Source organism: Lepidochelys olivacea (assembly GCF_965140295.1).
Source record: "Lepidochelys olivacea isolate rLepOli2 genome assembly, chromosome: 2".
In the NCBI taxonomy this organism is placed as follows: Eukaryota; Metazoa; Chordata; order Testudines; family Cheloniidae; genus Lepidochelys; species Lepidochelys olivacea.
Genome location: NC_140412.1, coordinates 119,321,368 through 119,348,740, shown reverse-complemented (window position 1 = coordinate 119,348,740; position 27,373 = coordinate 119,321,368). Strand labels below are relative to the sequence as shown.

At 39.6% G+C, this 27,373-nt stretch overlaps 1 protein-coding gene across 1 annotated transcript; it reads right to left on the bottom strand.

The window, feature by feature from the left end:
• Positions 1–259: 259 nt before the first annotated feature.
• LOC311516826 (uncharacterized protein) lies at positions 260–26,915 on the bottom strand. The gene is made up of 4 exons (XM_084621164.1): positions 26,685–26,915; positions 14,243–14,303; positions 11,740–11,823; positions 260–1,083 (listed from the first exon to the last, which is right to left on the bottom strand). Exons 1-4 carry the CDS (start codon positions 26,811–26,813, stop codon positions 932–934), a joined length of 426 nt encoding a protein of 141 aa, XP_084477290.1. The 5' UTR covers positions 26,814–26,915; the 3' UTR covers positions 260–931.
• Positions 26,916–27,373: the final 458 nt, after the last annotated feature.

Here is a 27,373-nt window from a genome sequence, read left to right as displayed (position 1 = left end):
TGCTAATTGGCACCAAGGGGATTCTGTGGGACACCTGTATTTTCAGTTTCTGAAGTAATCTGGGAATGAATATCTGCAACCTTATCATGTTAACACCTGTGTGTGTGTGTGGAATTTCCCTTGGTGGTTTAGAATGTAAGTAAAGAATGGACACAACTGAAGGAATGAAGCTGATGACATTTTTATTAAGTAAACACTGTCAACTGTAAATGTTTACATCTTTATTCATGAATACAAATATTTACATGCCAAACCTCCTTTTCTGCCAGCCAACAAGGAGTTTAAGCTCTTGTTGGCATCATTGCACAGAGAAAAGAGAACAGGGGGAATTTCCTCTAAGAAACCTCTTAATTCTAGTCCACCAGTTTCTAGAGACACAGTATCCTCAAAAGTCATCCTTATTTGTGGCAGAAGTGGGGTTTAACCATAGATTCCACCATACATAAGTTGGACAATGCTTTAGAGAAATGAAGCTGTAAATTAAGTGCAATGTTAATTGCATCTTGTTAATGAGAATATACGCACTCATGGGAAATGTGAAAGACTGCAAAAGCAATCTGTCCTAGTGATGCTGCCTCATTCTGAGATGATTGTACCTACTGCTGACATAGACCTGAGTGTTCTGTCACATGCTTTGGCAACACTGTAATAGCTTCTGTCTATCTTAGGTACTTATAAGCTCCCCATTACCATAGAATTTGAGCACCTAACAATCTCTTGTGTAGTTTTCTTCATAACATGCTGTAAAATGGGGATAATCCCCATTTTACAGGTTTTGAATTGAGGCAAAGAGACTAAGGGCCAGATTTTTTTAAATACATTTGGGGGCCTAACTTCAAATAGATTTAAAAATCAGTCCCTAAATAACTTGCCTGTTTCTCTGTGGATGTCTCTGAGCGTGGGTGCCCAGCAGGGTGGTGACTAGATCCTTTCAGCAGGAGAGAGGCAGCAACAAGGAATGATGCCTTCTATGATGAGGGGAGGGGGCTTCATTGAATGATATGAAGGGTAGGAATTGATGAGTGGGTCCACCGCAGGGGCTCGGGTGTGGTGGGTCCTTGCTTTGATACATGGCCCCATGTCCTGTAAAACAGGGCTTTGGTTAAATGCATTCTGTGTTGGCTTCATGGTGATAAAATGTTTTCCACATCTATAGTAAAATGCTTTCATCAACAAATGCATTGGTGTAAATAAAATTATGGGGGGAAATTAAATAATAATACTTAAGATAAATACTTAAATATTAAATACAAACATAATAGTGTGTACATAGACACGTGAGAAGTCTGAATTTTCTAAGTTCTAAATAGTAACCAAAAGGGACCTTTGAAGAGAAATCTCAGAAGTTGGTCATTTTTAATTCTTCTTACTTTTAACCTATTAGTGAATTTATTTAAAATGGTCAGACTAGATCTAGGCTCCTTTACTAAGCAGTAGGAAGGAAACATTTTATTTTAGAGAACACAAACAGTGGAATAATTTGAATTATATTTTCCAGTGCAAATGTAATGGTCAACTACATATGACTGAATGAATTTCTTGCAGAGACACTTTAGTTAAAAGGTAGGTCTCATCTTTTGACATGAATATGGTCATCTACAACGATGGTGCCAGGGCTGAGAACACAATGCCCCTGACATACATACAAACATGTTTCCCCAATCCTGAAATTTTTAAAGTGTATTTCTAGAAGTACAGCAGTCTAAACAGTATATTTTAGCTGCTAATGAAATAATTATCCTGAGTAATGTACACACAACCTCAGTATTAAATGGACTGCTTGCCTGTGTTGGGACTAACGTCATTGAATCACACACACACACCTATTTTCCTGGCAATAGTGTACCTATGGCTTTTTTAATTATCGCAAAGATCTTTCATAGTCATTTTATTTCAGTTTCTAAAAGCTTTTTCCATTAATAGTTGCTCAACTTGTACATTAAGAATCCTAACTACAATTAAAATTGACATCTGGTAAAAACAAGATCAGAACAGCCTTGAATAATAACCATAGTACTAACCTGTGGACCTCAGTAACAAATGGTAGAGGCACTGCCTTAATCAGAAGTGTTATAATACTTGCCAGTTCTCCCAAAATTTCCCCCCACATTCTCTCCTATTTATACTGAGCTTCAGCCATCCAGCCCTTATCACCCCATTTTTTTTGTCAGACACCAAATGGTCAGTGTGATCAGTTTAAATATGATACAGAGCTACATATCATGCATGTACTAAAGACAACTCACTTAGTGTCTCCTTACTAATAACCTTCCTAGCAGTTTCATATATACCTTGAACAAACTGGGGGACAGACAGACCCCCAAAATCTTCCTCCAATAGTCCATAATTATTCATTGGGTTTTCTCCAATATAAAAAATCATTTAAGGAACTAAAGAACAATCCAGTTGTACTCATGTGTCAAACTAATTCAGTGTAAATGAGACTATATTTAAGGGAACAACTAAGAAACAAGGTAGAGTTATTGAGGTCTATCTACCTTATACAAAAAGCATGGAATGACTGACCAAAAGGGGAGATAGTGAGGAGCAGGACAGATTGGGTGAAAGCCACCCTTTGTAAGAGGAGGTGTCTCTAACTTGGCTCATTTCACAGATTGTGAAATGAGAGAGAGTTCCCAACCTTGAAAGAAATCTGGTACCAGAATTCCCTTTAGTTGTCTTTCCCCTACCTTTTATGACAGGGTCACTCTTTTGTGGCAGTGTAGGTAAAAGGATATAAATGTAGTTTCCAGGGATTTCTCTCCACTTTGGGACAGAAATACAAAACTGCACAGCATCAGACAGTAGGCTCTATACAGAATAATTCCAAAGCAAAGTTTATGGGTGTCTTGACATGTTTGTTTTTTCTTATAGTTGTAACTTATGAAGGAACAAGCCCACTTCACAGACCTTTGATTTAAAGAAATAATGTGTGGGTTGGTCTAAATCTACCCTACCCTTTCCCTGTATTGAATGCATCTGGATTTTATATAATCTGACTGTACAAAGTGTTACTTTCTTCTTGCTAGGTAGGAAAGAAGGCAATAAACATAAAGGTCCAGAGCTTCAGCTGGTGGTATGGAGTAGCTCCGTTGAAATCAGTGGAGTAATGCAGATGTACACCTGTTGAAGGTCTGTCCCTAAGAAATAGCCTGGCAGAAGCAGTTTTAGTATTTTACAGACCACTTTCAAAGAACATGTATGAGGTCCCTACATTGCTCTTAATTCCTTTTGTATATCTGGCAGGTTGGTTTCTATGGCCAAGAGCTAATTGTAGCCTGTTACTGCCTTCTCACTATAGTCTACAATTACAAGAGTGAAGAAAAAGCTAATTAGTTGTAGGTTTTTACTACTAACCAACTGAAAAAACAAGTTATTTCTAGTCATCTAAAGGAACACTTCACGTTCAAACAAACATTGTGGACGTCAGGTTAAAAAAAGTAACAAACATTTATTTGCAAAAAGTATGTCATTTGAGCATCTGCCAGTTAGACTATGTCCATGCTGCAGGTGAAGATAACACCAGTAGGCACACGTGCTAGCTCTGGTTTAGCTTGCACAGGTAACAATAGTAGTGTAAATGCAGTAGCACAGGCTTCAGCATGGCATAGCCACCACATCTATTGTTAAATAGGCTAGGTAAACTAAAGAGAGCATGGATATGCCCACCTCTGCTACAATCATGCCTTCACTTGCAGTGTAGAAATAGCCATAGGGTATGTCTATACTGCCTGCCAGATCAGCAGGCAGCAATCAATCCAGCAGGGGTCAATTTAGCATGTCTAGTCTAGATGCAATAAGTCACCCCCTTCCCCCCTGTCCCAAGCGCTCTCCCATCGATTCCTGTACTCCTCCACCGCAAGAGGCACAGGCAGAGTTCATGGGGGAGCGGCAGCAGTCAACTCACTGCAGTGAGTAGGTCTAAGTACGTGGACTTCAGCTACATTATTCACGTAGCTGAAGTCGTAACTTAGATCAATTCCCCCCCCCCACACACACACACACTCCCCAGTGTAGACCAGGCCATAGTATTGCAAGATGGGACATCCCTGTTCTCAGCACGGGATTGGTCTATATAGACCAGCCGGGATTGGTCTATATGGTTGCTAGTCCCTTTCAAACCTTATAAAGCTACAGGGGTAAATATTGTGCTGGTAGAAAAATAAACATTTCATGAAAAATTTTAAAGGTTTAAAGTGATTTTCAAAATCTTTGGAATGAAAATGAACAATTTTTTATTTACTTGATTTTTTTATAGAATTTTCCTTTCCCCTCTTATTCTCCTCCTCCCTGCTGCAATTTTTTTCATGTCACCCATTTTATCACTTTGCCTTTTGGGGGGGGGGGAGAAATGGAAGGAAAACTTATGAACCAAAAAACCTAAACTTTTCATTTTCCAAGTTTTGTTGAAGGGGGGGGAATAAAAAAAATCTGAAACCAGTTTTTGCGCTAACATTTACAAATTTGAGAAATGGCCCTTTTTTTTTTTTTTTTGGACTAACAAACAAACCATTTTGACCAGCTCTAACAAAAGTACAATCTGCCATAGACCATTACAGATTTCAAAGCAGCATAGGGAGATCAAACACCTTGGAGTCATGATTTAACTCTAATGTACAAAAGAAGTCTTATCATCCATGCCTTTCCAGGCAAGCAATTTAGTAAAAACATCATGAGATTAGAGATACTAGTCCAAAAATATCCTGTCACTGTATAAATTGTAATCTTAATTCACAGCTGCAAACCCGGCATGAATTTCACATGATTCAATAACATTCTGTAATTTCCAGGAGCTGTACAGTGAACCTATATCAATTTCTTAATGCTAAACATATCAGGATATGACAACCGTTTCTATCCTTACGAATTAAATTACTTAAAATGTCATACTTTAGATGTACTTAGAAATATTCCTGCTACCAGCCATCCACAGGACACCACAGTAATGACTTGTGTTTTATGTAACACTTGAAGGCAGACAAGCTTGAAGCATGTATATAAAACATGTCTGAGGCTTCTCTTACATGTTTCAGTGAATTGATCATACGTGCATTTTTTTCAAATTTGGAGTTATTTTCCTTAAAGTTCCTTCATCCATAGTAAACCACAAAAAGAAACTGATTATTTTAGATATGCAATTGCTAATAAATTCCCATCACTTGAAATTCCTGTCACAAATATACCACACAGAGGAAGTATTTTTCCCCTCAAACTTCACTCCCATTAGAGAGCATGTTATACATTGACTACAGAATAGGAGGAGACACTCCTATCTCCACCAGTCTTTCCCTGATTAAGGGAAACAATTTAATTACCTATATAAATTGCTAATGTGCTTCACTTGAGATACAGTTCTCATTCACAGACCATACCTTCACCTCCCTGCCTTGCTTGGATAATGTACTTGAGTACACCTAACTTTATATTTCTTTTTTTATAAATTATGTACAAATTACCTTCTGTTGCCCCATAAATTGGGAAATAAAGCATTTTTCACAGTAAACTCAGTGTCTGTCCCTAAATACCTTTTATATTTCCTTAAAATCACAAAAGGGGCAATTCCCAAAGGCAGGGCCTTTAATTGAGGGAGCCCTGCTGCTGGTTCTGGCATGATTTCTCCTAGGAACTGCTAACAAGATCATCTGAGATAAATATAATGGTCACAATGGGGAATTGAACAAGAGCTGGTGTCTCAGCTAATTGGACTGTGGGCTATTTAAGGCCTTTAAGAGTGTCACAAATGACTTGAATTGCACCTTGACATGAACAGGAAACCAGTGCAGAGATTTGAGCACAGATGTTAATGTATATGCCTTTTCTGTCTTCCCCCAGCTCAAAGTGAGCACTAGCTGGAGCTTCTGGGTAGTCACTATAGTGAAATGAAATAATGTTGCTTGGAATCAGCAAGATGACATTTACAAGGACCCCACTTAGACAGGAATGGCCAACCAGAGCTGATGAGAAGCACTATAAGACATTGCTTCTACCTGAGAATCTAGCAGCAGCAACAAATCAAAGATCTTAAAGCTGCAAGTCATCTTGATAAGATGTGAGCATAGCTTTCCCCAACTTTAAAGCTTCACATCCATTTTATATGGGTTGTGGCCCAGTCAGTTCACTTATACACAGATGCTGATCTCAGTTTACAGAGGCCACACCTAGTGGCGTGCCACACTTATTGTCTAACATCTCCATATATAGAGTATGCAGCTAAGACTTGAGGAAAAAATGACTAATACTCCACACAGTGTCGGAAGACTTCTTTAAAAGCTAGGCATGCAAGCAATGTCAACCACGCAGATTCTCTGATCATGCATATTTGTGTGGGCAAGTAACTGATAACACCTTTGAAAATACAGAACTACCCATAGTTTTATGTATCTGATACACAGATTAGTTTGGCAAAATAGTTTATCTCTAGATAGCTCAAGGTATTGATAATGAATGTTAGGTCCTTTTTAACTTCTGAGTTACTTATTCAAATTCCTCCTAAGTCTATAATCAATGAAGTCACTACCCAATATGAAAGGAGTTGTAGTCTTGGTTCAGTTGCTTGATTTACACCACAAAAAAATTGACACATTTTTTGACACTTTGAGAGGAGAAGCAAAGAACTATATTGCTCATTGTTCATGGCTGCAGTATGCTGGTAGGAAAACATTCATTATACTATCCACAGTATCGTTATTCTGTGGATAAATAACTAAATTTCCAGTGTTGTTAAGCCAGTGTCTTTCAGAAGCATTAATTTTAAGTTTTAGTCAAATGATTGCAGATACATCCTTAATTATTTCTTTGTTTACTACTCCGTTAAATGACTTTGCTTACAGGAAGTGCATGGAAAGGAAAATTCAGCATCTGAAGGAGGACAAGGAATTTATGGTTATATTTTGAGTGATCAGAGAACAATTTTGCAATGGTATAAAATGCATTTTGTTACACCTGTTTGGTTCTTTTTATAGAAGTTATTCCATTATTTTTCCACTTATTCAAAACTTACAAAGGTTTCACTTACAATATGGAAAAAGACATTGTTCATAATATCTCAAAAGTAGTAACGTTTTATAACCAAATGTAAATCAGTCTGTACAATTTATTATCATGTCACTTATCTAAAATAACATTACTCTTTCCATTTAGAGGGTGAGATTTTTCTAAAGTGCTCAGCACTGGCCTCTCTGTTCTCATTGTTATTTATCTGTATTGCAGGAGCACCTAAAAACTCCAACTTCATTGTGCCAGGCACTGAAGAAACGTATAAAAAGACACACTCTACCCTGAAGAGATTACAATGTAAGTAAAACTCCCATTGCCTTCAATGGAGGAGAATTAGGCCAATACTGAGTGCTTTAGAAAATCCCACCCTGAGTATCTTGGATCCTATAAGGGCTTGGTTCAAAGCCCATTGAAATCACTGGGAAGACTGCCATTGACTTCAATAGGCTTTAGGGTAGGCCCATAACCATTCCATCAGGTGGCAATGCTGAACAAGTGATTTTCAACAGTTTTCTTATTCAGAGACACCACATATGAGCCTCTCTGTTAATTCTCTCTTTTGTGTGCCTTGGATCTAGCTGTTACATAAATGGATTCATCAATAGAAAGTAATGGATATAACAGTCTTCAAATATGTATAAGCAGCATCTGAATGAACTGTCCCCTGACAGCTAGTTGGGGAGGGACTTCAGGAGCAAACTGAACATGAACACACCTACTCTGTGTAGGCATCTAGCAGACAGGAGCTGTGTAGTTCCAAGTGATCAACTTTGGTTGGTGTTTGGTTAAAAATCACTTTAGTACTGAATGCAGGGGTAGTGAAATGTTATCACTGTTGTTTTTATTGTCTGAGTAAAGGGGTGCAGGACTTTGCTTAACCTGTCCCAAATTAAGGGGTCACCCTCAGCTGAAAGGTCCTCATTAAGCCAGGGGCTCAAATGCCAGACCCCTGTAGAGGTGAAATGAGGTGGCAGAGAGGTGTCCCAGCCAGGAAGTGTGGTTTTTCCCTAAGGGTCCCTGGTCTGGTTTAACCTGTTCCTCCCCACAGTTCAAGGGTAGAGCTACATGGGCTCCATTAGGAGCCTTTTGTTGTTTTAAGTGCTTGAAAGAGCTGACAATCACTTGTGGTGGGACTGCATTTTAAGTGCCTCAGAGCTGAAAATCACTAGATCTGGGTGGAATCTGGAGACTGACCCGCAGAGGTCCTAGCGGAGAGGAACAGCAGCTAGCGAGGCAGCCAGCGGAGTGGAACGAGCAGCAATCAAGGTGGCCAGCGGAGTGGAACTGTGGCTGGAGGGATGGCCAGCCAGAGCGAGTGCTCAGATGGCAAAGCAAGCAAGGTGCCTTCTTCCCCTGGTGGGAGGTGAACTCACACAGATGCACCTCTGAACCCTGAGTCCTCACTGACCAAGCACGACCACTGTGAGTAGGGTCTGGTGAGGGAGCAGAGAGGGGCACAGCAAAGAACTTTTGGTTATAGAACTCAAGAACATGAGGCAGAAAACACTGCCCCACGCACTCTGATCACAGTTTTATGATTATGAATCCTGCTTGTGGCATTTTCCCTAATTCATGTTGGGAGACTTCCTTCCTTTCATTAAAAGTTTCTTTTCTACACTCAGACTCTTTGCTTGCCAGTGGGGAAGTATTGCCTCTCAGAAGCACCATGGGATGGTATGTAATTTTCCCAGGTTTTGAGTGGGGGCTTGAGCTGGTTCTGTGTTGTATTGTTGAAAAGGAACCCCTAAATATTGAACCCAGTCCTGGTTGCTGCCAGCTCCACCTGGCAGAAGGGTTAGATATATAAAAGGTTCTTATAAAGAAGACCGTGATCAATTGTTCTCCATGGCCACTGACTGTAGAACAATAAGTACTCTGCTTAATTTATAGCAAGGGAGATTTAGATTAGACATTAACAAAAACTTTTTAACTATAAGGATAGCGAAGCACTAGAAAAATTTACCTAATGAAGTTGCAGAATCCCTGTTGTTGGAGGTTTTTAGGAACAAGTTAGACAAACGTGTCAGGGATGTTCTAGGTTTACTAAATCCACCCTCAACATGGGGAGGATGTACTAAATGAACTCTTTGGGTCCCTTCTTGCCTTATATTTCTATGATTCCATAAGTGCTGAGCTGCCATAATGCCAATCAAATAGGAGCTGCAGATGCTCCATACTGCTGAAGATTAGAAGTCTCTCTCTGGTACAATTACAGATGAATATATTTTTACACGAGTGAAATAGCTTAGACAATTCCACCCATCCTTAATTATATAGACCAATATTAAATTAAGTTTATGCTATAGGTTCAATAAATAGATAATAAGCAGAATTGGTGCCTATTAAATGGGAAACTATTCTAAATTATCCAATTATAAAGACAATACCATGATAAATAGGTGTTTCATGGTGGCAAAGTATCAGTTTGGAAGAGTGTAGTGCCCTAAGTGAAGATGATGGTCTTCATCCAGCTGATCAGTAAGGGCCTAATCCAAAATCCATTAAGCTCTATGGGAGTGTTTCCATTGAGTTCAATGGGCTTTGGATTGGTCCCCAATTGCACTGAAATTCCCTGCAGGTCATTATTCCTTTTATAAATTGTAAAAATAGAACGGTGAAGAAAAAAATTATTTATTTATTGTGTGTTGACTAGGTACTCTGCCCATTGCCATGGATACAGTGCTCTTTCTGCAGTTCTTGTCTTTTCCTAAATGTTGAGACCGTCCAGTAACCAATAGGAAAGCAGGATTTAATTCTCAATATTCCCCTAGATTTATAATTGACAGCAATCCTATACTGGCACCTGGAGTGCATTTTTAAAAAGTCCGAAAAAATTCAGTTATTGTTTGGGTTTCAAATAAATCCTGTATCATCCTAGTAGCATTATAAAGGCTTTGCAAATATAGTTCAGATTTTCAAATTTTAAGTGAGAGCAATAATGCTTTGGCCTGGCTCAAATTGCTGGACATCACTTCACCTCAGAACCGAAATAGTTTTGGAACAACGGTTATGGAGAAATTAGACACTATCCTTTACCAGCTTGAAATCAAACATTAATACTAATCCAAAGCATTAACATACTCTTTTCATTGTCACTGGAAAACTTGGAATTGATTTACAATCCCAGTATATTTAAATCAGAGTTTGGGTGAGGACACATCAACAAGCTGTTGCTGGAGTAAGAGGTATACTCTTAAAGCTCTGCAGCTCCAATGAATTTTCCTTTCTTTTTATATTGCATTTGTCAGTGTGGTTTCTGGAGCATAGTAGTCAGGAGTTAAGCTCTGGAAATGGGTGCAGCCTAATTATGTCTAAAGATAAAGCTGAAAGTAAAAACAGTATTGAAGATAAACTTCCTGTCATTAAAGTTACAGTGCAGCAGGCAGTCTTCTTTTCATGATCCCACAAAGGATTCCAGAAATGTACTAATATTATAATCAATGATGAAGAGTTAATTGATGCAATACTGTTATCCTTGCAAGACACCATTACTTCAATGAAAGTAGAGATTCAGGATATGAACAAGAAGGCTGATATAGAAACAAAGGCTTCCTTGTGTGCCTTGCCTTCAAGAAATATGGCATAGTACTTTCAAAGACACTGTAACCACAGACATAAAGGGACAAAATCTGCCACATTTATGCAGATGAAGTAGTAGTATCTTACACCTTAAGTAGTTCCATTGACTTGAATGGGATGATCCATGGAGTAAATTGCTATTCAGGGTGAGTAAGTATCTAATCTGGCCCTTAATTTCCCATAAAATAAATTAAAACTTAAGGATAACCGTAATGCTGCTATAACAACATTGGAGTTTAGTTATAAATGCTTCTGGGCTGCCTTTAAAAAAAAAAAAAAAAAGACTGTCTGCCCTTAGCTGGAGGTTCCAGTAGTTAATGAGAGCTATTCACTTTTTATTTTACTTCTGCTATAAAGTTGTGCTCTTTAGGATGTATGAAACAATTTCTATATATTTGAGATCTCTTGAAAGTATACACATTTCCAATTATATAAGAAATATAGAGCAACACTTGAAAAAAAAAAACAAATTTAGCAGAGTGGCTAGTACAAATCTACCATCTTAAGGGTGGTAAAAATGGCTGAGGCATTGCAGGGACCAAGAGCTACTAAGATTAACTCTCTCTACTAATTACAACGGGAGGTTTCTTAACTTCAAACTAGGATCATATGATCCGCTATCAATGAAGAAGTTTAGCCAGCCAGGAACCAATAATGTCTTGTCTTCTATAGGGTATAAGAACATTGTCCAGAACATGCTTGCTTTCTAAGTACTTCTAGGTCTCAGTTCAAGGGAAGAGAGATTATGTAGCATTCAGGTGCCCAGGTAAATATTAGTCTCTAAATGGAACAATTTGCATAATGTGTAACAAAAAGTATGGTCCATTGTGTTGTCACATTCTGTCCTCTCAGTTTATGTGACTATATACATAGAAACTTCCCCTCCCTGCAATCATAAAAAGACACCTAATTGTTGGGCGTTGGCTGTTCTCCCCTGCCCGCTTTTGGAGAGTGGGAAAGAAAAATAAAGCCTCAAAAGCCACTCTCTGTAAACTTCTAGCTGAAGCCATAGTTTCCTTGTACCATAAACAAGAAAAATGAAAACTAAACAAACTAAAATACTTGTTCCTTCTTCCTCTGCAGGAGGACTCGTTTTCCCCTTTTAAAGTGTCTAAAGGAATTAAACGGATATTGCTACATGAAGAGGATTATCCAAAGCACTACCTTCAGCAACTTGCAGGGCAGAGCACTTCAAAAGGTACCACTCCTGCTTTGTTTTGTTTTTTAGTCCTGGAAAACTATGCAGCTCTGTGGGGAAAACACAGAGAAATGTCACTGCCAGAAAAATTGTAAGGATGATAGAACAGAGAGGGGCAACACACAGTACTAAAAATAGTAAAGCTTAGAAAGCTACTATACAAGGCAATCATAAAATACCCAGTAGAGCCACAAAATTACCATCTAAAAAAGAGCATTTGGAAGGACTTTAATAGAAAATTGCAGATTTACAAAGGTATTCTCTAGTCTACACAATTCTATTAGCTACTGTCTAGAATAATGATTCTGTCAGCCCACAAGACATCAATTGTTACTTACTTACATCCTATTATTCAAACAAGATACTTAGGAAAGCCACAAACGTTGTGTATATGTTGCTTCAGGGATTTGTTTTACCTTGATTACTCTCATTTTTTAAGAGGAATCTGAAGATGAGTGAGAAAGTAGAACTATCTCAGGCCTTGATCCTCCGTGCAATTATGCATGTGGTTAACTTAAGCTTATGTATAGTCAGTGACTTCAGTGGGACTTCTCATATGAGTAGAGTTAAGCACATGCAAAAGTGTTTGCAGGTAGTCAGGACATGTTGTTTAACAAGAGGTTCATTTAAGCAGGGGGCCCTTAACATGGGGGTCAAGGAGAAGCAAGCAGCCCTCCTGTCCTTCCTTTAATGGTAAAATTACATTCTGGCTAGATGGATCGAGATATTTTGAGAACCAAAATACACATGCGTGTGTTAAACACCAGAAGATGCTTCTCACTTTTTATTTGACAGCTGATATTCAAAGGCTGAATAAAAATGGACGATTTGTTAGTATTCAGCTGAAATATCAAGTATAAACTTCTTTAGTAGAGCTGCATTGTCTGATCCCTGTTGCTAACATTTTCAGAACCATTACATAATTTTTGTATACGTGAATTATTTTGAAGTGGCATAATGTGGCATATTGGTTTAGCCACTTCAGATGCAATATTGGCCTTACTCCTCCAAATCTCTAGGTAATAATGTAAAAGATAACTCATCCTTCATCTTTCTTGCCTGGAAAAAGAGAATCCTTGGTACTATGTCAAGCAGGTGTGACGCACAAACAGATATGATGCTAAAATTCTTTGGGAATTTGAAAGGGGATATTCTTTAGACTCTGAGTCAAGTTGCTGGATCCTGTCTTACAAACTTTTTTCACTACAACCGGTACGCATTTGATGGATGTGACAGGAAATATGGCACATATCTTTAAGGAGATGGCTCCTTGGTTGATCTTTATCTCCTATCAGAAAGATCTTATTTATAATTTACAATAGAACCCAGCACTTGCTGCATATTACAGACTTCAGCTTGCCTAAAGTTCCAAAGCTATTAAACTGTCTCGCTCTTAGATTATGCTCTTCTATACTGGCAGAGATGAGGTAGTTATAGCTACCAACATCCTCAACCTAAATAGTCTTTAAAAATTAAGTCTTATAATGGATCTTTTCAGCATCTAAGCATGGGGCTCTAAGGATCTTTCTCAGTATGAAATATATCAAATTAACAAAAGATTGCCAGGAAGCGTGTACTTTAGATGAAGAAACTACATTTTCGATACACCCAGGAAGAAGAGATACAATATTTTATTTATGTAAAAGGTCCCTCTAACAATAATTAAGAAAATATTCATTTTGAAATTTTAGATTCTTTCCCAAAAAAAAAAGTGGGTAATACCAAAAAGACTGACACACCAAACTACTCGGATTCTTCCCTTTCACAGGATAGGCAATAGTGGGTCAGGAAAAGAGCCAGCATAAGGACATCACTGGTAGGAAACCAGAAAAAGGCAGCACTTAGACCTGAACAACAGCTTTAAAAGCTCTGCCATCTCATTTCTCTCCTCTGTCCCTCCTGGCAACCACAGACCCAGCAGAAGGCACACCCTGCCAGAGAACCAGAAACACCCAGCAACTGGAGCCTGAATGAGAGCTTGTAAGACTGCTTGTGCAGTCACATTTCTCTACTGTTTCCTTTCAGCAGTAACAGACCCAGGGTAGGAGTGGCTTCTGTAAACAAATGACATCACAACCACTGCAACTCTTTAAATGATATAGCTGCCTTCTGCTGATGAGAAACTCTGCCCCTACACACACACACACTGTTATTTGTGCTCCCCAACTACCAGCATGAATTGATGTCAGAGGCTGCACCTTGCCTCATCTTGAAACAAGCAAAAACCTTTGCTTATGTAAATAGCTTTTTTTTTTTTTAAAGCCTCCTGCTTTCTTCTGTTTGGGAACAACACTTTGACCTTTTCCACAGCACAGCACCCAGAGGTGTGGAGCAAACTTGCTCTGCAGTGGCCATCTTCCCAACCCCAAGATCTTCACTAACAACAAGCACAACTAACACAACACTTCTCCAGACCAATCAAAGATCAGGAAACAACACAGACACACACAGAATGCAACCTCTTCTCACCTGTGGAATTCCACCAGGATCCATCCTCTCTCCCATTGCTTTGAACATCTTTATGAAGCCTCTAGAGGAGACAGAGAAACAGCATGGACTAAAATGCTAGCAATGTGCAAATGAGATGATACCCATCTCTACATCTTCACATCAGATGCAAACCATCTCCCAGTTCTAATGTTTTGACTAACTTCAGAAGCTAGATGAAAAGCAGCTGGCTGAATCTGAATTCAGTAACAATTCAGATGATGCTGGTGAAGGGAGGGAAGCAATTTGAATGCTACCTTTCTAACATCACCCTCCACTCAGGATATCTGTCCTCACATCATTAAGATAGACTACAGTCTTGGTGTTTTTCAACTCCTCACTGCTTCTGGATTCTCTGACAGCTGTGGCTACAAAAGTATTTTCTATCTATATCTGGAAAGAAGACTGTGCCCCCTTTCTGTTGGATTTGGAATTAGACTTGTGATCTACTCATTTGTGGCCTCCAAGCTTGATTATTGTAGTTCTTTGTATCTAAGTCTGAAAACACCAACCTTGAAAAGCTGAAGTTGCCCAGGACATAGTAACCCATCTGCTCAGCAGTGCAGACCACAGAAAAGACAACTTTTCTGTGCTCCATTCTTAACTGGCTCTCAGATGAATACTAGGTCAAATTCCAGGTTTCAGATCTCCTCTTCAAAGCCCTCCATAGGATTGGCCCAAGGTACCAGATATAGCACCACACCTTGCGCACAAAAGATACAACCAACTGGAGCAATGGAACAGTCCATCTCAAGAGTCAAACTTGTATGTGAAGGAAAAAGAGATTAGTTGTCAAGAATCTGGAGCTCATGGGAGAGATCAGGATGATCATGAACACCAGCATGTTCACAGTAAAATGCAATTCCTACCTTCTGACCCACACTTCAATAACATCATCATCCTTAAGAAAAGGAAAAGGGAAAACAAATCTATGCAAAACAAGCAGACTGCAGACTCTACTGCCTATGGGGGTGGGGGAGGGAGGAGGAGAGAGAAATATCTGTGTATAATTTATATTTTATGGAGATGCTCAGATACAGTGGTGATACAGGTCATATAAAAACATAGGTAGATAAATGAAAACACAATGATTCAGTGTGATCAGATGTGGCAAGACTATTAGGTGGGATTAGCTATTGACATCTTCAATCAAATTTAAAAAATAGGTCTGTCTTGTGTATACCTCATTTTTAATCAAGTGATTATCTCTCTCATGACCCAGTACAAATTAGTTGACTCTGTCTGTGGTTGTATATTGTATCCCCGTTAGCTAAAAGGCCACTACAAATCTTTAAGTGTTTCTAATGCCCTCATTATCATCATGGAATCTAGGCATCATGCACAACTAAATCTAACTGCAAAAGGACCTTGGCTCCGACCCTCACTTGTTATAACTGCTGTACTGTCTAAATAGGATCACTTAGATGGTTGTTGTCCAGAAAAACATTGCTTGATCATTCTGTTATCCAGTACTGGGGGAAGGTCTTTATTAATAGATGAGACTTAAAATTGGCAAGATGATCCCAGGAAGTACCTCATGCTGCCAAGGAAGGTGAAAAATCCCCAAGGTCACTGTCAATCTGACGTAGGTGAAAATTCCTTCCCAATCCCATATATGGTGGTCCATTTGATCCTGAACATACGAGCAAGAATCAGGCAGGCAAGCATCTAAGACAAAGAATTCTCAGTACTACCTCAGAGCACTGGCCCACCCTGTCCAGTATCCCATCTCCAGCTGTGGCCATCTCAAGAGGAAGCAGATTTAAAAAAAAATCACCCCATCCTACAGTATACATTGTAAGACCCTTCCTGACCCTTAAAGGTGACTGGCTAAAGAACTGAAGGATGAGATTTTAAGAACATCAGACATGAACCGGAAGGGAACGCCAGGGCTTCTGAGGCCTGCACCCAATCCTCCACAAGCAACTCCATCAGACAATCTACTTATAAATTTGCCAAGCTCTATCTTAAACTAATTAAGTTGTTTGCCCCCACAACTCTTACTGGGAGGCTGGTCCAGAACCTCACTTCTCTGATGGTTTCAGAGTAACAGCCGTGTTAGTCTGTATTCGCAAAAAGAAGGGGAGTACTTGTGGCACCTTAGAGACTAACCAATTTATTTGAGTATAAGCTTTCATGAGCTACAGCTCACTTCATCGGATGCATACTGTGGAAAGTGTAGAAGATCTTTTTATATACACACACAGCATGAAAAAATACCTCCTCCCACCCCACTCTCCTGCTGGTAATAGCTTATCTAAAGTGATCACTCTCCTTACAATGTGTATAATGGAAATGGCCCCACTGGCCTTGATCAAGTGGGGCCATTTCCATTATACACATTGTAAGGAGAGTGATCACTTTAGATAAGCTATTACCAGCAGGAGAGTGGGGTGGGAGGAGGTATTTTTTCATGCTGTGTGTGTATATAAAAAGATCTTCTACACTTTCCACAGTATGCATCCGATGAAGTGAGCTGTAGCTCATGAAAGCTTATACTCAAATAAATTGGTTAGTCTCTAAGGTGCCACAAGTACTTTTTTTTTTTTAACTTCTCTGATGTTTAGAAACTCCTAATTTCTAGCCAAAATTTATTCATGGCCAGTGTATTCCCATTTGTTCTTGTGTCCACATTGTCTTTTAGCTCTTCATCCTCCCTGGTGTTTAACCCCCTGATATATTTAAAGAGAGCAATCGTACCACTGCTCAGCCTTCATTTTGTTAGGTGAAACAAGCCACGCTCTTAGTCCCTCTCGTAAGGTTAGGCTTTCCATTCCAGAAAATTAATATGATGTAAATTCTAGAAGTTTTCATGGAAGGGAAGAAATGTGAATTAAGGAAATCTGGGTGGATCCAGACTCCTAAAGGTAGAAGCTGCTAGAATCAATTAGGGCAGGCTGGCTAATCAGGGCACCTGAGTTTAAAAAGGACCTCCATTCAGTTTGTGGTGTGCGTGTGAGGAGCTGGGAGCAAGAGGCACTAGGAGCTGAGAGTGAGAAGGAGTACTGCTGGAGGACTGAGGAGTACAAGCATTATCAGAGTCCAGGAGGAGGATCCTATGATGAGGATAAAGAAGGTGTTGGGAGGAGGCCATGGGGAAGTAGCCCAGGGAGTTGTAGCTGTCGCACAGCTGTTCCAGGAGGCACTGTAGACAGCTGCAGTCCACAGGGCCCTGGGCTGGAACCCAGAGTAGAGGGCAGGCCCGGGTTCCCTCCAAACCCCTGATCAGATACAGGAGGAGTTGACCTGGACTGTGGGTTTCAGAGGGGAAGAAGGTCTCTGGGCTGTTCCCCAACCCACATGCTGGATCAGCAGAGACTGCGGAGATTGTTCTCCTTCCTCTTCCTCATGCTGGCTAGTGATGAGGTTAGCTGAGTGAAGGGCAGGTGTGAGCCACTAGCAAAAGTGGCCAAGCTAAGGGCTGCTGTGAATCTCTGAGGCAAGCAAATCCGCCAATAAGCACAGGACTCACCAAGGCAGAGGAGGAACTTTGTCACAACAGTTATTTTTGCAGCCTGCTTCAAGCCTCCTTTCCTATTTTTGTACTTTTGTATATAGCCCTTATCAGAGTATTAGACTGAAAATAATTTCTATTTATCTGCTTTTACTGGACTTAGTAGATCCAATTTTCCTTGAGATGACAGTAGTACTATGCAAAAGTGAGGAAATAGGGTGAAACACGACTACCAACAGGACTGTTTTCAATGTTATCGAAGGACCCAGGGAAATGTCCTTAGTCCTCATGGTTTTTAAACACTGAAAATAAGGGTTCATTTGGTGTCAGTGAAAATATAACTCATTTTACCATGTACCGACATGATCCACCAAATTATATTGTGTGCCTGGTTGATAAAGATCAGAGGTTGTCCATCACACCAGCTGCCTTCCATTCATCCAGCTTCCCATCCTACAAATACTAGAACAGCTGGGAAACAACATCAGAACTGGATGGGAAAGAGACCAAGCTGGGTGTGGTCAGCACATTGCTGGCATTGTAGCCCATGACATCACACATTTTCTCCCAGCAGTCTTGCACTGATGTTGAATGGGAAGGGTGAAAAGCTATGGGCAAGAGGAGCAGCTATACATCTTCCAGGAATGATAAAAGCCAACCTAAAGTGTACCCGTCTGCACCTGTGAGGTCTCGTAGGCAAGTCTGCAGTAGATCCTTGATCAAAGATGTCAAAGATAGCTAACAGGTGTAGTAGTAGTAGTAGTAATGTGAGGATTTTGATTGAGTATTCGGGTTGGCTGTTGTCCAGTCACATTCCTCAAGGGCTTTCCAACAACATGTGTGGTGAGGGGGTTGCTGGTGCCAAACAGTGTGATCTGGCAGAATAACAGAACTATGCAGGACAGCATGTGTCTGAAAGCTCAAAGTCTATGCAGGACGTACCTCATATGAAGAGATACACAAGAGCCTTTCAACATTTTTAAATGAAAACATTTGTCAAAATTACCTTTTTTTTAAAAATGAAAAAAAGTCAGCATTGTCAAAAACTACTTTTCTCACAAAAAATTACATTTTTCCTTTCCCCCCACGAAATGCTTATTGCATATTGAAAATCTTAACAATTTTAAGTTCACCAAAACCCAGATTTTCAGGAAATGGAAATGTTTATAAAACATTTTCAATCATTTTTAATTTTAAAAATGCAAAACAGAACAAAAATCAAGATTTTTGAAACTTCTAGGAAAAACAAGTTTTCAGTTTTCAACCAGCTTTAATACTGATGTCAAGTTTGGTCTCTTGGAAGAAGGATCTTGTTCCAAGAAAGTGGAAGCTTTTTTTTGTGAGCACTTCAACATATATTCAATGATTCCATCGTTATTGCAACGACTGGTATTCAGAACTCCATTCCTTGTGTTAAATTGTTTATTAGGATACAAGTACAGAGAAGCTACCATACCAGTCTTCCCTTTTAGCCAATGAAAGTTGCCTCACTGATTTCCCATAGTAATGTTTTCCAAAGAACACCATGATCTAGTGATTAGAATACAAGACTGGAAATTAGACTCCCTCTGTTCTCTTCCCAACTCTGGTATTGGCTAACTGAACGACCTTGGACAAGAAGGTTCCCAACTCTGTCCCTCAGTTTCCCTGTCTATAAAACATCCTCATTTATTAAAGTGTTTGGGATCCCCTAATATAAAAGGACTATATAAATGCAAAGTACTACTTATTATTACTGTATGCTGCATAATCAGTCATGTTTTCTTACCAGTTTTAAATATGAAATCAATTTCTTAGTGTCCCCATATTATGTATTATTGGACTGGATGAAGCAGGCAAATCCCTTGCCTCTTAGTTACCATTTTCATGACATTTACAAATTAAGCAGTGCGTCTTTTTAAAAAAAAAAAAAAAAAAAAAAAGCAGCAGCAGCTTTGGAAACTTAAGGGAAAGTACCATACAACGTTATACTGGCCACATGCTGTTGCTATATAAATTCAGAATGTATATTTCGAACAGTGCTCTTGGAAAAGAAAAAGGAAGCTAGATTTCAACTGGGAGCAATATTCACTGAGATTAAAAGCAAAATTCTAGGCCTTATCTACTCAGGTTGTACCAATTTAATTAAAGTTGTGATTTTAAACAGTGCTAGTGCAAAAGGCTGTGTGGACACTTATTTTGGTTTAAACCAGTCTTATTTTAGTTTAAGTCAATTAGGAATTGGTTTATGCTACACTAAAAAGGTGTCTACACAGTGGTTTGCACTGGTTGAACTAAACAGATTTAAAAACTGAATTAAGTTAAGCAGGCGAAACTCCCTCACAGAGCAGCTAGCCTGAAAAGGCTCAGTTGTCCCTCTTGGAGAGTGAAAGGCAGAGACTGAAGTTATTTGTTTGATTGTGTAAGTTACACATATGGAATCTTCCACCAGGAGTATAGAATAAAATAGCCCGAGAGTTAGGATGATAAAGAAATAGTTAATGGTTCTAGCTCAACCTAAGTTTGTTTTGATATACCCATATTTTTACTGAACCATTAGTTCATCTGATAGTTTTGTTTTTTTCCAACCCTGTTTCAAGTTGCCTGTTCTATTTTTGAAGCCTTTTACATGTATAAGCCAATAACAGTATTAGACTCTAAATAAAATTTCTCTCTTTTTCTAGTTTTCTCTACCTGGCAGAGAGTGATTTATTTTAAACAGTTAGCGGGATATACTGGAGGGAAGAGGATCTAACAGCAACCTTGGAAACACATTAATCAATATTGAAAGAGAAATTCAGGTGATAATCTTCAGCCCTGAAGAACTTAAAATACTTAATTACATTTCAATTAGGTGGTAGCGAAAAGTATAAGTATTAGACCCTCTAATAAAAGGAGCCTCTATGTCTGATGAAATAAGAGTCAGAGGCTATCATAAAGCAACAAAACTAGATGTAACATTTGAGATGTGACTATACCATTGATTTATACAAAGCCATCGTTATATTTTTTGTGAGACTGTGAATAGCCTGTACCTGGCCAGCCATAAATAGTCATGTTCTGTTCCCTTTCCCTTTGTGTTCTCTCTCTATTGCTTGTTGCCATATAAACATTTCATTGCTGAATGGAGGAATTATGCTATCTCATGTCAGTCAGCCATCATCTCTGTAGGTGTTTATAGGGCCTCCATCACTGTTGTATCTGATCACCTCACAAACATTAATGAATGAATTTATCTTCATAACAGCCCTGTGAGATAAGGAATTTTATCCCTATTTTGCATGAGACACTAAGGCCCAGAGAAGTTAAATGATTTGCCCTAAGTTGCATGCTGAGTGTAGTATTGCTGGGTGAACAGATGAACTGAACCCAAATCACCTGAATCCCCATCCAGTGCTTAATGATCAAAACCATCCTCCACCACTCTTTCTTGTCAAAAATAAATCAAGCAAATATCCTCCCATCTCTTCTCACATTTATTTATAAGCTGTAATTCTGTTGGTTAAACTGTCTTACGGTTGTTGCATCTTAACCATTATTAAGAAATCTTTGCTGGCTCTAGAGAAAATAGTAATTCAAAGATCCCACATAGCCAAATTAAGGATATTCTCAATCACATGGGGATAAATTTTGCCCTCACATACACACCTTCTACTCCAGTTATTTTCAGTGCAAGTTGCATGAGTGTAGCTGAAGGCAGAATTTGGTCCCAAGTTAAATAATACCACAGAACCAAAAATTAATGGTTAGCTGGATGCAAGTGATCACTATATGGTCACATCATTAGATGCTGTAGCAGTGTGTGGCAGGGCCCCCTTGACTCCTGCCTCTGCTAGGTTCACAAAGTCACTCTGAGACCCTGGGGTTAGAAACCACTGGTGCTGTTTATTCACAGACTTGTTCCCGCCACCATTTCACCATATACATTTGGCCCTTCACCATCTGCAGGCAGGAGTGAAGTGCTACCTCCCTGCTTCCATTCCCTGCTTTTTCCCTTTCTTTCTGCTTCCCCCCCTTGGCTTCCTTCCCTGAGGATTTTATACAGCCCTAGGCTAATTAGGCAGCTGCTGTCTCTGCTTCTCCAATTAGTGCCAGGTTATCTCCAGACAGCTCTAATTTATTCCCCTAAATGGGAGCTGGCCTAACAGTGGGCTGAATCAGCAACCCTTTGCCCAGCACCCTGTCACAGGAGCAAACAGAATATTTCTGACTAGAAACATATATTTACTTGGAACTGTAAAAGGGAAAATTTCCTCAAGCTGAAAACAATTTAAAGCAAAACTGATTGGGAGGGAAAAATTTTAAAAAATGTAAATGATAACTGGGAGCTGTTTGAGACTATTCTATTATATGTTCAAAAACACCACAAGTCTGTAATCATGAGAGAAAGTTATTTCATTTAAAAATCCATCCTGGTTAAGAAGAGAAATGGCAGAAAGAGGGAGTAGATAATAATGACTAAGTTATGAAATGCAGACAATTGATAAGGGAAGCTAAAGATAAAGATATCAACAAAAACTATGTTGAGTAGGTGTAAGGACAATAAGCAATTATTTAAATGTAGCAGGAACAAAAAATGTATACATGATATAGGTGCATTGCTGGACGGAGACAGTAAAATTGTCAGTAATAATGCAGAAAAAGTGGAACTGTTCAATATATATTTCTATTCTGTATATGAAAAGAAGCTGGATAATGTGTGCATGTCTTGCATCTAAATGAAGTCTCCAGATTTTCAAAAATTCTCAGCATTCAGCATCTGCATTTTTCTCAAAAGACATATTAATAAAGCACTTGGGAAAACTGTCTATGTTCACTTAGGTACCTGACTAGGAACGGAGCTCTTCTGAAAATCTAGCCATGAATGTCTGGTCTATAGGAAAAAAATAAGTCTGATAGCTAAAAGATATTTTCCTCAACTAATTGGCAAGTGGCCTGGATATAAAGAGCAGAAGTTCAGAAACAGTCTATTCCCTGTTCAGTATATGTGCAATGTAGTTGATAATCATTGTGCATGCCGTAAAAGTAGATGGCCACAAATTTATTGCTGCAGGATTTTACCTCTAGCTTTATGGTTGCTACATGTCTTTTAACGCTTCTATCAAGGGACCTTGTCAAAAGGGGAAATGTAAATAAATTACACAGAATAGTTCCTCTTTATCTTCTAACTTATTTATCTTCTCAAAGAATTCTAGCATGAACAGTGCTGGTTTGTTTCCATCAGAGTATATTTATCCAGGTAGTCTATTAATATGCTTTTTATGATGCTCTCAACTAATTTCTCCTATTAAAACAAGGTTCAAAGGTGTGTAATCACCAAGATTGTTCTTTGGGGTTTTTTTTTGGTTTTTTTTTAAAGGTAGGCACCACACTGACCCCCTTCTAATTCCGGCGTGGAGGGGCTAAATCCAAAACCTGAGTCTCAGCACCCCAGGGGTCTGTAACCTGAGCCCCGCTGCCCAAGGCTGAAGCCCTCAGGCTTTGGCTTCGGCCTCAGGCGGTGAGGCTTGAGCTTCAGCTTCGGCCCCAGGTGGTGGGGCTCAGGCTTCAGCTCTGGCCCCGAGCCCCAGCAAGTCTAGTAAGCCCTGGTGAACCCATTCAAATGGGGTTGCAACCCACTTTGGGGTCCTGACCCACAGTTTGAGAACCACTGATGTAGTACATATCTCAGTTAGTAATCATAATAATAATACCTAGTAGAGTTGTTGGAGAAATGCAGAAAGTTTGCCCAAAATGCTTCATTTTTAATAATATTGTTCAGGGCTGGCCTTACCATGAGGCGAACTGAGGTGGCCACCTCAGGTGCTGGACCATAGAGGGGTGCCACTAGGACCCAGAGTGTAGAAAATTGTGTCTGCTGCTGGTGCATATGTATTCTCTCTGCTATAGATACACAGAGCTGCAGGGAGAGAGGAGGAGGAGCCTCTTATGTATCTCTCTAGCACCCCCAGGAGCCTGGACTGATTAACACCAGCCTCTCAGGGAGCTTCCTGTTTCCTGCTGCTTCCCTGAACCCACTTAAGGAGAACAGGCAGTCAACTGAAGTAGTAGGAGCCAGTTAGGCACCTAAGATGTTGATATCTTCCCTCACTCAGTCCCTTCTACCAGCCTGCTTATTTGTCCCCTTCAATTGAGTGTTGAGAGCCACTATAGCTGGCACAGAACAGCAGTCATGAGTGAAAGAAAAAAATGCCCCTCTGAGACAGCATTCAGAAAAAGAAAGAAAGCAAAGGAAGCTTTTCTATCCAAGCAGGAAGAAGCTCTCCTGAGATACATAGACACAACTGTTCTCGGTGAGCCTTCCAGCCTCAGTGAGGATGTGCGTGGTCAGGAGATGCCTGCTCTTCCAGTTAGTCCGAGTGCAGGTGACCTGGCAGCTACTGCAGCATCCATATCTCCATCTCAAATGGATGTAACCATGCACATTCCTGAAGAGAAGTGTAGATCAGAGAAGAATGTGGTGGAGGCCCAAGAAACAGCTGCTGCTGAGTTTAGTTCCTTAAGTCTACATTATCCAGGACTGTGGACCCACTTGAGCAGTAGCCTGAGGGACTTCCTTGTACTGCATGGGCCACAGCAAGTGAAAAACTTCACGTTCCCCAAAGACAATGAAAATTGAAATTTCCATCCAACACATTACTGGCGTGAAATCCCCAGTGGTGACAAAGTGGAGAGGCCATGGCTTATATACTCAAAAACCCAGAATACTGCATACTGTTTTTATTGAAAACTCTTCCAGTCTAATGATCCAGCCACATTGGGTTCTACAGGAACAAAGAACTGGAAAAATCTGGCTAGAAATCTGGCATGCCATGAGAAGGCAGCAAATCACCAGAGAGCATTCCGTAGGTGGAAAGCACTTGAGATGAGACTAAGGTTAAAGGCCACCATAGAGGATCAGCATCAAGAGACGATTGCATCAGAGTCTCTTTACTGGCAAAATGTTCTGAAAAGGCTCATTGCCATTGTGAGAATGCTTGCTACCCAAAACCTAGCACTGCTTGGCACTTCAGATCAGCTGTATGTGCCAAACAATGGAAACATCCTTAAAATTGTGGAGCTGATGGATGAGTTTGATGCTGTACTCCAGGAGCATCTAAGAAGAGTCACCACCCAAGAAATGTACACACACCACTACCTTGGAAAAACCATTCAAAATGAGATCATACAGTTACTGGCAACAAAAGTCAAACAGAAGATTGTGGCAGATCTGAAGTCAGCAAAATACTCTGTGATTCTGGACTGCACACCTGACATCAGCCATACGGAACAAATTACTTTAATGGTGTGTTTTGTAACAATAACAGAACCTAGTGAAAATGTCCCTGTAATGGTGACTGTCAGAGCATTTTCTAGATGCTAGAAATTTATTGACATTGATGATACTACAGGAGCTGGTATGACAAATGTGCTGCTTAAAAAGCTGGAAGATACGGGAATTGTGATAGCTGACATGAGAGGTCAGGGCTACGATAATGGTGCCAACATGAGAAGAAAGAACAAAGGAGTTCAGACATGGATCCGAGAGCTAAACCCTCAAGCTTTTCTTGTCCCATGCAGTTCTCATTCATTGAACTTGGTGGTCAGTGATGCAGCATTCTAGTGAGGCTGCTGATTTTTTTAATTTAATTCAAAGCATCTATGACTAGGGTTTTTGATTTCAAAAAGGCTAACTTCAAAAAATTAAGGAAGTTAGTTAGGGAAGTGGATTGGACTGAAAAACTTGTGGCTGTAAAGGTGGAGGAGGCCTGGAATTACTTCAAGTCAAAGTTGCAGAAACTATCAGAAGCCTGCACCCCAAGAAAGGGGAAAAAATTCATAGGCAGGAGTTGTAGACCAAGCTGGATGAGCAAGCATCTCAGAGAGGTGATTAAGAAAAAGCAGAAAGCCTATAAGGAGTGGAAGATGGGAGGGATTAGCAAGGAAAGCTACCTTACTGAGGTCAGAACATGTAGGCATAAAGTGAGAAAGGCCAAAAGCCATGTAGAGTTGGACCTTGCAAAGGGAATTAAAAGTAATAGTAAAAACCAATTCCTTGGGCACAAAGAGGTGACTTTATTTCCCTTTTATAATAATGTTCAAGTGACTAGTGTAGCCACATTTTAGTAGTTCATATCTGATAAATTTAGAGATTTAATCTAAGAAAGGAAATCCGCGGTTCATTGTCTCTCAGCAATTGTAGCCTAAAATGGTGTGTCTGCATTTTAATGTAAATCTTCATCAATACCAGAAATTTATTTTAATGCTACTTTGCAAAAGATTAAAAAGGAATGCCTAAAGTTGACAGTGTAAGCATGCAAGGATTATATTTTAATAAAATTAATCCTGCCTAGAAAGGAGACCTGTGAGAGTTTCCATCTGGACAAATCCAATTTAACTTTTCTGAGAAGCAACATTAAACTTGAGACTCAGATCCGTAAAACTCTTGAAATTGTATGAAGGAAAGGACCAGTGATCCAAGGATTTTTGTAGGGTACAACTAACCAAAAAGCTCTGATTTTCTAAAAAAAGATCTTAAATCCTGAGAGATTAAACAACAATTGAGACAAATCACCCATGGCCGCTAAGAACAGGACCATGTTGTTATAATGCTAATTTAAGGTACTTACAGAAATTTGAAGGGTGGGGTGGGTTTGGAATGGACAAACTGACACTCTTATCAACTACACCTACAAAAGAAAAAAAATCCAAGCAAATGGGAGAATACAAATTACTTCACACCACAGCTGGAGGTGGCTGATAAAAAGCCAGGATCACCTTGATCTACCCCCCTCTTTATCAAAGATGAAAATGATCTAATTTGAATTGGCACTTGCAGGTATAGTCACTAAAACATTACCCAGACATTCAGAATAGATACTAAATAAGAAAATAGTGTGCGCTCACTATCTCTCTCTCTCTCTCTCTCTCTCTCTCTCTAAATGAGAATACAAGTCGAACTACAAGGAAGTTTTGCCTCTTGCCAAGAAAGAAGAAATGAAGGTTGCTTACCTGTAAATGAAGTTCTTCAAGCTGAACCTCCTCATATTCACATTGGTTGGGACCAATGCACCTGTGCTTCAAGCCTCTGGATTCTTGTGGAGAGCAGTGTCCTTTGGGGTCCTTCACAACCTGGAGCATTCCAAGGGTAGAAAAGGGAGAGTGGTTCCAGCCTCCCTATGTGCACCAAGCTCAGGTTGCATGCAGTATCCTCGGCACTTCCCTTGTTGTTGTTTTCCCTCTTCTTCCCTTTGGGGGACAATTTTGTTTAACTGTTAGTCAGTCAATCAGACTTCTTCAGAGGTGAGGATACTGAACTTTATGAACAGGAATCTTCTCTGACACAATTGGCTACACCAACACACCCCTATAACAGCTAGTGTAATGAATCTCCATCATGCTGTCCAGGAGAATTTAGATTTTGATGTCATAAAGGAGAAAAACTTGCAGGTTTAGAAATAGCTCTCAGCTCTAGTATCTTCATGTGGAGCACATCTCCCACAGAGATCCCAAACCTAGGAGTGGATGGTAATCAAGATAAATAATTCCTTACCTTCAGTCAGAGATACGTACACAGAGGCTTGCACATATATATATGAAAGCCACTGGTCTTTCAAGACTGACCTTTTGCATTCTCTATCAGTTCTACAGCTATCATAGATTATATAAAGGAAAATTCGTCAATTTATATTAATTGAAAA